At 42.2% G+C, this 14,261-nt stretch overlaps 1 protein-coding gene across 1 annotated transcript in view; it reads left to right on the forward strand.

Annotated features, from left to right (window-relative positions):
• The first annotated feature begins 364 nt into the window (after positions 1-364).
• The window catches only part of GRIN2A (glutamate ionotropic receptor NMDA type subunit 2A), a 302,724-nt gene continuing 288,827 nt past the window's right edge, over positions 365-14,261 (forward strand). Inside the window, exons 1-2 of the mRNA XM_034784000.1 lie at positions 365-788; positions 3,271-3,693. Coding sequence (XP_034639891.1) covers positions 771-788; positions 3,271-3,693 — 441 coding nt within the window. The 5' untranslated portion in view covers positions 365-770. The remainder of the gene's footprint in view (positions 789-3,270; positions 3,694-14,261) is intronic.

The following is a 14,261-nucleotide window of genomic DNA, read 5'->3' on the forward strand; positions in this document are numbered from 1 at the left end:
GTCCAAGTCTGGTGACTAGGGGTAGAGTGTGGGGAGAGTGTGAAGGGAGGCAGAGGGTACCTTTTCAAGTGACATAAACCACTTAGATAATTTTTAAATGGTAAATATTTGTCTGGATTTTATTTTCAATATTCAGGTATTGTTGGGTGCAATTTCTTCTTCCAAACACCCTCCCCTATTGTTTTTGAATGGAGGGGGTTGCAGAGAAAGGTCCCTGTCTCGGATTGCTGGAAAGCTTTGCTGCTTGCAGCCTGTGTTACTACAGAATCAGTGCGTGCAGCTCTGAACCTGACTGCAGCTCCCTGCCTTCCCTCATGTGCAGGACAGTGTAACACACTCTCCCGGAAGGAGGAGAGGGGGAGAGAGAGAGAACCTGCTTTGTAGAATGCACTGTAATTCTCTACCACACTTTAAGGATGTAATGCTGACAATCTGCTCAGTTTTCAAGAAGCTGGGAGGAATTCTGAGGCTGCTGTCCAGTAGAATTGCTGCAGCAACCCATACAATTGCCTTTTTTTTTTTTTTTTTTTTTTTTAAAGAGATGATGCTGAACGTTTTTTGCCAAGGGTAAAAAGCAAATCTCAGTTGCGAGTGGCTTTCTTAAAACTTGATCACGGGGGATTTTAAGCGATAAAGAGCTGCTGGGTTTCTATTTACTGCAGTGGGAACAAGTTGTAGGATGAAATCCAGGGATTAAAAGACCCATTTTCCACTTCGTTGTTTGCAAAGGAATCTACTGAAATGACTTTGAGGATCTTAAGGTTGGAACTATGTGGCGGGAGAATGCAGTAAGTATTTCCCTTTCTGGATACATTGTTAGTAGTTGCAAATGGGCTCTTAGCTGTGGAATGGCACACATGTAAAATGTTGCAGTCTCTCTCCGTCTTTAAAGCCTCGGTTTTACTTGGTAGTCAACACTTATGAAGCTTATCGTAAATGCTGCTTTTTTATTTGCAAACATGCCATCCCCCTAAATGTAGCTATGGATACTTTAAGAAGTATCTTTATTTTTTCCCCCAGAAATATTGAATACCAAAGCAAAGCCAACGGAGCTTTTCCTGGGGGAATTTGCTATTCTGTATCTCGCTGGTTGTTTATGATGATCTGAGAAGCAGTCTGCTCCTTATCAAGATAAAAAAAGAACCATTTCCCATATTGATTCAGCTGTTCCCTCCGCCCCCGTTATGCTTGTTTTGAACCTGTCAAGAAAACTCCTGTCCTCGATCTTGTGAATTAGTTTAGCATCCAGCTATTCATTCCCGGTTGGGTGTCTCACCCCCTTGTAGCTCAAAGCCAGACCCTGCCGGTGGAGGTAATAACGGTTACTAGCACAAAATATTTCCCCAACCTGCATGGGTGGGAGGGGGAAGGACTTCCAGGGAAGATTGGCTACCCTGTCACTTCTCATGGGGGAGATCTTGTCGCATCTATTTTTACTGAAAGGCGGGGGGGGACACAACAACTTTCTCAGCCTGTCACTTTGTTCACCGTGCTTGTTTCGTGTGCACAGCAGAGTCGGGAAGACATTTCAATCGCACTTTCGGGCTGACTAATATTCTTCATCTGTCTCTTCTTCCTCCCCCCCCTTAACTCTTCCCCTTCAGCCCCCTTTCGCATCTCTTCCTGCTTGGGTAGCTGCCTCCCTTGGATGCGATGCGGAAAGCAAGCTGCAGCGAGCCTCCTGTATTTGGGCCGAGGGATGGAAGCAACCCCGGCCTCTTGGTGTTGAGGGTTACAAAGAAATGCCAAACTTCGCCGCGTGCCAAATAGCAGCAACTACATTTTCTGGCATCCTCGGTAGGTTGCAAAGTTTGTGTCCCGGCAGTGCGCCGTGCGGCCAGCAAGCGGCGCTACTGCCCTGCGCTGTGAATGGAAAGGGGGGATTCTGGCGCGGGTGTCATACGCACGAGGATGTACTTTGCAGGATTTCACATCCCATTTGGAGGAGGGGGGGAAAGGGGTGCGTGTGCCTACAGATGTAATTGGTGCAATTAATGCTTTCCAGTGCAGTCTCGTTTGTTCAGGAAACCATGAGTCCACGGGTGGGGGAGAGCAGCTTCTTTCCCGAGTCTGCCAGAAGATGAAGCAGCTTCACATCTGCAGGGGTTTGGGTTAATTTATTTATAAACCTTTCTTCGCTGCCTCTGCTGCTGCTGCAGTCATCAGAACCTGGCATGCAGCATAATAGCTTGGGAAGCACAGTGCCGCTGAGTGGTGTCAGAAATTCCCACCCCCACACGGAGGGAAAGCTACAGAGAGACTCCTGGTCCTGTTGTTCAGCACCAGATGATGCTGATGGATACTGATTGACGATGGGGACATCATGGTTAGCGGGGTGAAAAGGGAGATCAGGAAAAGGCAGCCCCCTGATTGGACAGCCTTGCTAGTCTGTTCTGCATGACGCTTCCCAGCAAGCCTGGCTTTGCGTGTTGCAGAGGGACACCCCTCCCGAGGCCAGCAAAGGGGGCTGGAAATCCCTCGGGACATGGGGGCAAAAGGAGACATTGCGCTTGGCTGTCTCGGATCACCCTCCCTGTCCATGGCTCATCTCCCTCTCCCTATTCAGCCCCCTAAAGCACCACTGGGGGGCCAGAACAAACCAATGCACTGATGCTCAATTATTGAACGTGCTGTCCCCCAACACCAGTGACAACTTGGTCGCTGAGATCCCCAGTTCAGAGATGCTAAAGTGACTGTAGAGTAAGGGCAGGAGAGCGAAAGAGAGAGAACTAGGTTAGAATAATGTGTGTCTGAATCTGTTCCAGACATGCAGAAGTTATGCATGAGCAGCAGCCATCTGAGAGATTTAAAAATAAAATTACATTTCTGGGGTCCTGCAAGATGGGTGGGGTGCAGGGGTGTGGGGTTCTAGTGCCCTTCTGGGCTAATTTTATGGGGAAAGTGCATCTCCCTTTTAGACTGTCACCAGATTACAAAATACAAGTTCCTGGTTTAAAAAAAAGAAATTTTTCCCCATGCTAATTGGTTCACTCATTTAATTTTAACTAGATCAGAAACATTAAATGGTGCCTTTCCCCAGAACTTGCACTGCATTTTTTCTAGTTTGCTGTAGACAATTCATAACACTGTCACTGGGGAGCTAATTTCACGGGATAGTTAAAATGATGTCAGACTATGGCTAAGGTGAAGAGCCATTGGAGGAAGCTAATAAGGATGCATTCTATGCAGATATTTTGCATCAAAAGCCTGGTGGGGGACTACATAGCGTATTTTGCTCTTTTTTCTCATGCAATGTGGTCACTTCTACAGGGGATAAAGCTGGCAAAGATGGGGAAAATTGGCTATGCTCTCCTGGTACTCCAAGCTCTTCTGGCGCAATTGGATCTTGTTCGAGGAGCAGAGAAAAGTTATCCCATACTCAACATTGCAGTGATTCTGGGGAGGACCAAGTATATCACAGAGCGAGACATCCGAGCTCTCTGGAGCAGGGAAATGTCGGCAGACTTGGCCATTGATGTCAACGTAGTGACCCTTTTGGTGAACCAGACTGACCCTAAAAGCATTATAACGCATGTTTGTGACTTGATGTCAGGCACCAAGATCCATGGGGTAATTTTTGGAGACGATACTGATCAGGAGGCGATAGCTCAGATTTTGGATTTTATTTCATCTCAGACTTTTATTCCAATTCTGGGAATTCATGGCGGCTCCTCCATGATCATGGCAGATAAGGTAGGAAATCTTTTTAAATTATGTAAAGCTTTTGTTGCACCAATGTAACTTCATCATGCATACTAACTTCAGAACATGTGCACTGCAAGCAGCTCAAAAGAGGATGCCTCTAACAGCCTATATTCTGATCTTTAAAAGGAAAATAATCATGAAGCTTCCTATTGAAATACCACCCAATGTCCTGAAAATATTTTTTTGGGTGTCATGTCTGTATTTTGTTTGTTTACATAAAGAATGTTCTTACTGACAGTTTAGTTACCACCAAGCTGGATTCTGATCAACCTAGGAATGTTACATACAGTTGATGACCCCAAAGATAGGTGACTTATTTAACCTAATTATGACAATAAAATGTTTTGTCCTGTTTTACATCATGAAGGAAAGGTATAGCGTTATTGGCAGACACTAGAAACAAGTGCCACACTGGGAAAGATCGCATATAATGCACTTGATGAGGATAGTGCTAGTGGGGGACTTAGAGGTTTTTGATAAGTGTACAGATATTCAGGGTAGATTTGATTTCCCCCCCCCATTAATAGCTTAACGTGGGTGACATCAGTCTCATATGAAGAACCACCCTTTGATTTTTACTTAGTTACACCAATTCAGTGAGAACCTGCGTTACAGTTAATTAGACTCCTGTGTGGTAAACATGAGGTTATGATGTGCAGGTGGTTTTATCTATGAATTCTTAAGATAATGCAAACTGATTGTTTTTAGGAAAATGTTTTTCCATAAAACCCATCCTAAGGTTATGAAAGAATAGAACAATGACTAATACACCCAGCGCACATTCCTTACTCCAGGTGGCAGAAGCATAGCAAACTCCTACTCTATAGGACACAATCTTGGCTGGTGTTCAACGCTCAAACTCCTAGGAGTTGATCCTTCACAACCTCGTGCTAGAGGTCATGAAGGATCAAGCCCTCTAGCACGACCAGTTCCACTGTTAGCATTTGTTGGCTGAATGATGGGGTAAGAAACAATTGGGTGATGCTGAAGAGCCCTTATCCCAGCCTTGGTTGTCACTTATGTAAAGAGATGAGGATTATTCAACACAACATTTGCTGAGTAGAAAGTTATTTATTAGCTTTTCAGGAAATATTTTTTCAGCACATTATACCCTAAAACCATTATCAAGGGCAAAATTTTACTAAGAAATGAGGAATGATTACGATTCAGCTGTAAACAGCTTTTCTGTAGCACTAAAACAAGGGAGGTGGGGGGACTGTCAAATATTGGGTAGTAATTCGCACAGATTCAGAGAAATATAGAAAATAATTATTTAAAGTGGCCCAGATATATTTTTAACAGTGAAGAACAGAAGAGATGGGATTATTTATGATCTTTGAAGAAGGAATCAGGAATCATTCCTGACTTAGAAACAGCGGCATTTCACGCTTTTTATTAACTGGTGGGACTAAAGATGTTCTTTCAATCTCAGTATTCTGAGTGATCTTTATCGTTACAACTGACACTGTCATATAATGGTTCAGATAATAAGTGTTTGAATTGTAGTGGAAATTCTATAGGAGGGCCTTATGTCCACATGAATAACCACAGAGTTCATTATGATTGATGTTACTACCTTAAATACTAAAGGGAGATATACTGACTAGGTCATGGGGACTATTACTTTGTGAGCTATTGAACTATCCTTAAGGTTATAAAATCTTTATAAAACTAATACATATAATATATAAATAGATCAGCTGAGGTTGTTATATTAGTCAAAAAACTTGCAGCTGAGTATCCCACCTGCCACAAATTATAAAAAACTAGAGATGGGGGTGAGAACTCAGTAGTTAATCTTATCCATGCCTCCAGTGACTGATTCAGGGTCACTAATCTACATACATATACATATATGTGCAATATAGAGTCAACTAGAATGTAAAATAAATACACATTAATTTAGATCACTAACATGGAGGTATTTCAGTAGTATGTTAATCCTGTCATTAACTATTTGCATTTCTGCTTTGATATCTGTGTTTTAGTGGTTATTCCTACTTGACATTTAAAAATGCTTGCTTTCAGGTGAAACTTAATTTTCAAGATCTCCTCTTGGAAGCAAAATAGTTCTGTGCAGTTTTTTAAACAAATCAGTGGAACCTTCTTAAAGTAGTTAGCCAGTGAAACAAAGCCTTTGCAGACAGATAACTATAAATTGCCTCAATCTTAGATTGGCTTTTGGCATGTACTTAATATGTTTTAAAGCTGGGCTTTGGACATTGACAGAAATCATATTTACGTGTGTGGCTTTTTAAACTCCTTTTGGGACATAAACTCCTGTGTAGCACAGGTGAAATTCACTACATTGTTGAAGAAGAATGAAAGGGCTGGACATGTGAAACCCACTTCCCAAACCAATGCCAGGATTTGGGGCTGAAACCCAAACTACCTAATGATGACTATTGTAGTTTATGGAGCTGAATTAGCATCCAGGGTCTGTGCCCTTTTGTCCTGCGATATTGGAGGTCACTGAGTCTGCATAAATGAGTTACCTTGTCCCATGTCCTACCCCACTACCGCTCTTTGCAGTAGCCAAGGGTGAGTCAGCATAGAAACCCTTTCTCTAGAGCAATGTGGCCATTCAGTTCCTGGACCCTATCTGTGTGACCCTAATGCAAGACTTCAGTGCTGCAGAGAGCCTTATGCTAGTCTTCTAATGCTACTGGTGACTTTCACTTGCAGATGTGCATATATTCTTAATTCTCAGGCATTTCAGCCAAGTTATTCAGTGAACCATAAAGGTACAAAAGGAGTCCATTAACTCAGTGATTTCTATATTAAGTATTATTTACAAGATGTTTAAGCGCATCAACATGAATTGGACATTAGACCTCTGAAAAGCATAACCTTTTGTTGTTTTGGTAACGATCCTGCAACCCCTAAGATTTCAATGGGACGGCTTGCACAAGTAAGGCTTAATTGCACAAGTAAGGATTGCAGGCGTGTGCCATACTTTATATTGGCAATACCTCCTAAATGTGTTCATTCAAATATATTTGAAGCTCAGACTCACTCCTTTAACTTTCCCACTAGGTTCTGCCTCAGATAGCCTGTGTAACATTACGGGCTGATCTGTGATTTTTTGCAGTAGCGAGTTTGAGTTTCCTTGTTTGGTTGTCACAGTAGGAATGTCTATTATATGTACCATATTTACAATCACATGGCCATGCTGGGTTTAGTTTTGCAAAATAATAAGCTTTCTGTACTAGTTTCTTGGACAGTTAAAAAACAAACCCTGTAAACTATAAGAGCATTAATTAGCAGGTGTCCTCAGTAAACTGTTTGTTTTATATTCCTCTAAAAAACTCAATACAGACTTTTCTAGTCCTTTTGCTCATTAGAAACTTTTAATAATATACATACAAATTTTCTAAGAGGCATTTCCTGTATTGGAATTACTGACAGCCTTAAAGATATGTGGCACATTCCAGAGGGATTATCATTAGAAAGTGGTACTTCTTGAAACAACTCTGGGAGTGTTGAGCTAAGGAGATTAACCCCCCCAAAAGAAAATCAAGCATTAATATATAATTATTGGCAGACTTTTTGAAAGCACTTTACATTGATAAATTACATTAATATAAGGTAGACTTCTTTTTCTCTAGTTCTGTGACGTCTGTTGTGCATTAGAACATTTAAAACCAGCTTGATATTCCTTTTTAAATGAACATTCTAATGTATTACTACGTTAGGAGTTGAAAGTATTACTATAAAGTGAATTTATAAATATTTTCCATTACTTTGTTGAGGTTTTCTTCAGGTGTTCCAATGGATTATTTGTCCTTGTATTTGCAAACTTTATATAATTTTAATGCGTCTATTATCCATCACCAGTATTTCATTATGTATATATTGTCTGTGATCTTTTCTCAGTGAGATAAAAAACAATATTTTGTGCAGCATTATACAAAACGTGGAATCACAGGCAGAAAGATACTTCCGTGTTTGAATAGTTCCTTAAAAAATCAGTGGGAATAACCATGTGCTAAGGACTATTTGTGTGTTTGGGCTTATAGTCTGAAGTATTTTCTTTATTTCCCTATGCATCATATTAGCATTAAATGGTTCTAATTATACTGTAAACTCCACATCTCATTGAAGTTGAATAGTGAGATCACAAAATTTCTGCTGCTGCTGTTTGGGTGGAGACAGCGCTCTGTAAGATTGAGTTAACTAGGACACAGTATACGGTTTATATTATTCTTGTTGTATCTTCACAATAAAATAATAGACTTTTAAAAAGCCAAAGCTTAGTATCTGTGCGACACTGCATGAGTTAGCAGATCAAGGAAGAACCTTCAATTCATGGGATGTGCATCTTATTCTCTCTCCTGTCCAATTAGAGAGACAAGGTGGGTGAGGTAATATCTTTTACTGAACAAACTTCTGTTTGGTGAAAGAGACAAGCTTTTAAGCTGCACAGAAAACTTCTTCGGGTCTATATAAGCTCAAAAGCTTGCATCTCTCATAATAGAAATTGGTCCAGTAAAAACTATGACCTGACCCACCTTGTCTCTCTAATATTCTGGGGCCAACATGGCTACAACAACACTGCATACATATCTCCTGTCAAATGTTAAGTTGACTTTTTTCTAGGATTTGGCTGCTTATTTCCAAGGAAGCTAAAAATTTCCTCATGAAGATTTTTCTCAGCAGAAGCCGCTCTACCAATCAAGCTGGGTTGGGGTGGAGGAAGGGAATGTTAACTTTTCCCAACGAATGAGGGTGCAACGGATCGGCCAGCAAAAGAGCGGTAGTACAAGCTGACACATGCTGCCTGGCTAACGTGCGGGAGTTGAAAGAGGACAAAATTGGTTTCATTTTCTTGACTGGAGGGGAGGATCAGCTTTCAGAAGTTTGGGAATTGCAGTCTATGTGATCTCATGTGCCTCAGTAAGGATTATTTACATTCTGTATCACTTTTGAACATTTGCTTGATTTTGGTGTAGCTGTGGTTAGGACTAAATTCATCTGATCTTAGATTTGTCTGGTCTATGTTTGAGGCTACTACATTAGCGCCTAAGGAACATGATCCTGCAAGCTGCACTCATTTACGTGACTGGGCAATTATGCCTAAATAGGGCCCCAATCTTTCAGTGTAGGAACAATGTAATTTCTCTCTTAAAATGCCATTTACATTTACTTCAACCTGCCATTTCTTACCATGTGTTAAAATAGAAATTGGTAAGTGCATCTGGTGATGTGTTCAGCCAAACATTTAAACTATTAATAAACTGTTTTGTAGTCACTGCTGCATACGGTCCAGAAGTACAAAAGACACAACATTCACACACAAGCAATCCAAGTCATTTTAAATTTTAACTTGATGGAAGCCCAGATTGCAAAACTAGAACACCAAACCTTTGGTTTGGCATTTAATCTCCTGCCTGCAAACATTCCCAGTAACTTCTGAGAGATCTCTTTTTAAATACTTCTTGAAGGAAACCATGTTGGTTTTATATTTAATAACCTATAAAATAGTAATAGGACTTCTATAGAGTACTTTTAGCAATTACTTCATATATGCGGAACACTCACTCTTAGAAACTTACACAGTGAGCTGAACAGAAGGGAGATCCATATTGTATCTGTCAAACATGTTTTCAGTTTGCACTATTTCTCATCCATTAACTGCACATGAGAACATGTTTACTTTAATTTGAACGGACAGTTTAATAGTTTTTTATTTTTGCTACCCAGCTGACCAAGCTTAATGAACAAGCAGCCTCACTTTATGAATTTTCTTGTTTTGTTTTCCGATATGATTGTAATACAGGTGATGGCTTTGGACTGGCTTGAGGGGAGACCTGGGAATGGCTGTTTTGGTGGAAGTACCCCGTAGGCTATCTTGAAGAAAATAAGAACCTTTGAGGGCCACATTTATTCCTATTTCTATGTTGCAACTCTAGGAGTTAAAATCTGTGATCATCTAGGCCCAGCTTTGTGTTGTCTTTTCCTGAAGCTACCAAGTAATGTGGATTTTATCTGAAGGAGCCCAGCCTACTCAATTTGGGTTGTTTCCAAACCATCTGTCACACTATTGTTTTTATCAATCCTTGGGATGTTTTCTTGATTCTTTCTTCTTTTTTCCCCCCCTTTTTTTAAAGGAACATCATCACTGTCTTTTTCAATTATCTGTAATGTTTGTAGAGGGGGGAAATCTGTGCTTAAGATTTTGAGGTGCAGAAATTTACAGTCAGTTTATAAAAATTAAAATGCTTGAATTCTGTTTTTTGGTTTGCAGCGCTCAAATTACACAGACCTCATCCCATTTTTCAAATGTGGAGTGAGAGCCATTCTAAATCTAATAGGGGAAAACCTGACTGCAAATTTCATGTCCTCAGATATGTGATATTTCTTATCATATCATTGGGGCTTCCCACCAATTTCAGTGAGACAGATGCTTTGTTCTTCTCCCTTGTGTAAATTTACACCTGAGTTAGCATGCAGCTTCTCCTGTCTAGCAATATGTGGGACCTGGGGTTGGGGGCAAGGTAGAGAGGGAAAGATACAAGGGAATGGAGTGATGAGTGAGATAAAAGGGGTAGAGAAAATATAAGGTAAAATAAGAGCAAAGCTACACTGCTCTCCTGTCCAGATGCACATTATTGCTGCTGGACATTATCTAGCTAATTTTCTGGGGCTTTTAGCCCATCTGTTCCTTAACCCTGGCCACAACTTTCCTCTCTCTCTCGCACGTACATGACAAGGGTCAAAGTGGTTAAACAGAAGAAGCTTGTGTACCCGTTGAGAATAGGAGTTCTACGGCAGAGCAGAAAAGACAGAGTCGGAGGAGAATCTATCCCTGTGTAAGTCACTGGATGGACAACTAAGGACGGGAGGACTAGCTAGGTGGGATGAGGTGGACTCTGCCTAAGACCGCATACTTGACCACACATTTGAAACAAGTAATAAAAGCAAATTTCTCTTTCCAAGGCCCTGACTATCGTATGAATAGTGAGTGAATCTTCCAACTTCCCCGAAGCAACTATTCATAAAAATATAATTAACTACTAACAACAAAACAATATTCTGGTGCTATTCAGCATATTCCAGATCATAAACTGGTCCTAAATCTCCTTTCTAGTAATGAGTACATGGCAATTAAACATTAAATTTGGTGACAAATTCAGGGAGAGGACAGCTTTTAACAAACTCACATCTGGAAAATGACAATTTAAAAAGAAAACCCACTGAGCTATAGTGTACAGAAATGTATAGTTCCAGGGAGAGTCTTTCTTGCTGCCACTCCATGGTTGCTGGGAGGCAGTGGGGGAGCAAAAGTGTATTGGAGGGTCATGGAGAGAGCTAGCTAAAAGTTAATGTTTTTGTGTGAACCTTCAAAATCACTTTTGTTTTGCATATTTTGAAAGAATTTTTTTATTTTAAAAATTTCACAAATGTATATAATTTTTTTGACAGAAATTAGTTTGTTTTGTCATATCTCTACTTGTCAGTCTGTCTTTTCCTTTTCCTTTTCTTTTCACCACTGAAAAAGGGAAGGGAAAATGAAGGCAGAAAATGGAAATTTTCTTTTTACAAAGGAACCTAAGGAAGTTGTTTGCTCTATTCCTACTGAAATTATATGGGAGCTAAGGGCCCTAGACTAAGCTCCCAGGCTGATCTTTTGGAAGTGTTGTGCAGATTTCCTTTGAGAATGAGGACAGATAGGACAGATATAGAGTGATCATTTTGTGTAACATGTTCACCCACAGGAGTTAGGGTGTTTTTGTCATTTATCATTTTCCATCCTGAAGGAAGTCTTCCCTGAATCCCCACTTCTGGCCTTCATACAACTCCCCCAACCTCTCCAAGCTCATCAAAAGAAAGCTTCTGCCAGCTGAGGCCACATCAACTCAAAGCAGCACCAGACTCTGCCAAAACTGCAGATGCAGTGGACATGTCTGCAGGTTTTGCGACGATCAACACCCACCACAACACATCTTTCAAGATCCACGGATCCTACACATGCCTATCATAACATGAGGTGTACCTCATCCTGTGCAGTAAATATAGGGTTGCCAACTTTCTAATCACACAAAACTGATCATCCTAGCCCCGCCCCTTCCCCGAATCCCCTCTCCCTTCCCTGCCCCTTCCCCGAGGCCCCTTCCCCTGCTCTCTACATTCCCCCTCCCTCAGTGGCTTGCTCTGCCCCACCCTCACTCACTTTCACTGGGCTGGGGCAGGGGGTTGGGGTGCAGAAGGGGGTGAGGGCTCTAATTGGCTCTGGGGTGGGGCCAGAAATGAGGGGTTCAGGGTGCAGGAGGGGGCTCTGGGCTGGGGCAGGGAATTGGGGTGTGGGAGGGGGTAAGGGTGCCAGCTGGGGGTGTGGGTTCTGGGGTGGGGCTGGAGATGAGGCATTTGGGCTGCAGGCTGGGGGGTGGGGCCAAGGGGTTTGGAATGCGGGAGGGGGCTGCGGGTTGAGGCAGGGGATTGGGGTGCAGGAGAGGGTATGAGCTCTGGGCTGGGGGTGTGGGCTCTGGGGTGGGGCCGGGGATGAGGAGTTTGGGGTGCAGGAGGAGGCTCTTGGTCCAGGGGAGGGCTCTGGCAGGGGGTTGGGACTTGGGGTTGGGGCACGGGCTTATCTTGGGCAGCACCCAGTCAGTGGCGCAGCAGGGCTAAGGCAGGCTCCCGGCCAGTGGGAGTGCGGAGCCAGTGCTCAGGGTTGGGGCAGTGTGCAGAGCCCTGTAGCCCCCCTGCCTGGGAGCCAGACCTGCTGTCCACTTCTGGGGTGCAGCATGGTTCCAGGACAGGTAGGGACTAGCCTGCCTTAGCCCTGCAGCACCACCAACCGGACTTTTAAGGGCCCAGTCAGTGGTGTTGACTGAAGCCGCCAGGGTCCCTTTTCGACCGGGCGGACACCGGGCAACCCTAACTAAATGCCCCAATTAGAATTATGTGGGTGAAACCAAACAACTGTGCTCTTGAATGAAAATCACACAGGAGAGTGATAAAAGACAAAAACATCCTTTCAGAAAGTATCAGAGGGGTAGCCGTGTTAGTGTTGCATCTGAAGAAGTGAGGTTCTTACCCACGAAAGCTTATGCTCCCTATACTTCTGTTAGTCTCAAAGGTGCCACAGGACCCTCTGTTGCTTTTTTCAGAAAGCAATTACTGTCTATATATGTTGCCTGATTCCTTTTAAGGTTAATAATGTTTGGATTGATGGCCAATTGATCTGACTGCGATAAGGTTCTTACCCCAGAATCAGGCTATGCAGAACTAAAACTGTGAAGTTCAATATCTTGTGGGGAGCCTTATGGTGGAGGGCAAGGACACTCACACTGAGGGCAAAGTAAACCCTTAGATATCTTTATTAGAATAATCAACAAATCCAGAAAAGCTCCAAGCTACATCAAAAGATACAGTATTGGGGCTAGCTGTGGTTCTAGGCTTTGCATAAGCTCTTAGATCTGCATACTCACACCCTTCCTTGAGGATCTGGTGGTAAGTGATTCCGATAGTCCAGGTTCCTCGCTGAGTTGCAGGGTCAGATGGTAGAAAGCGCACAACAAAAGATGGAGAACTCCCTCCACATGATTGTCTTATTATGATTGATTGCTACTGCCAACCCACCATGCCCAAATCTAGCTTTCACTCACATAATGTTGAGGTGTAGTTACCCTAAAGGTTAACATACTGATATGTGTAAATGTCATCTTAGCTTATTATCATATTCATCACCCCTTGCCCAAACGGATCTTGCAGGGTTCATGTTCCTTGTGGCAGCCATTTACTGTTCAGTTCCAACTCCTGCCATTGAACAAGCTCCTTACTTCCCACAAAAATCTGTGGGGTAACTGTCAGACCATTTATCTATGCCAAAGGTTATAGGCCTGTTATACTTAAACTATAAACTGGTATACATATAGTCAACTTACTTACTTAAGCCAAATGTCTTCCAGGATACAAGTCTGTAGATACTTTGTGTTACAGCTGAATATAATGAAAGCAGAGTCAAATAAAGACAAGGGAGTGAATATAATAAAGGCAAGCTAGCCCTGTGGGCTACAGACCTATCAGTCCTCATCCTCAAAGGAAACCTTTCAACAACACTTTAAAAAAATTGTCTGGGAGCTTAAATTCATTACTCTGCTAGACGCCAAAAATCATGGATTGCAGAGAGACACTGGATTTGTGTCTTATCTGTAACCCACTAACCCCCTCTTTTGTCCTCTGACTGCAATTGGCTACTCTATGTTGAATGGTCCCATACAATATGTGCTAACTACTTATGATAAACAATCTGATCCACCTTTCATTTTTCTGTGACTCTGGGAGTTCCTTTCCCAGCCCTGAAGGAGAGTTCGGTGTGACTTGAAAATTTCTCTGTCTCTCACCAACAGACGTTCGTCCAACAAAAGTTATTGCCTCACCCACCTTGTCTCTCTAATACCCTGGGACTGACGCGGCTATAGCTACACTGCATACAACATTCATAATGCTTAGATATCCTTGTAGATGTTCTTGTGGCACCTTAGAGACTAACAAATTTATTTGAGCATAAGCTTTCATGGGCTACAGCCCACTTCATCAGATGCATAGAATGG

Source organism: Trachemys scripta, chromosome 10 (assembly GCF_013100865.1).
Source record: "Trachemys scripta elegans isolate TJP31775 chromosome 10, CAS_Tse_1.0, whole genome shotgun sequence".
NCBI lineage: Eukaryota > Metazoa > Chordata > Testudines > Emydidae > Trachemys > Trachemys scripta.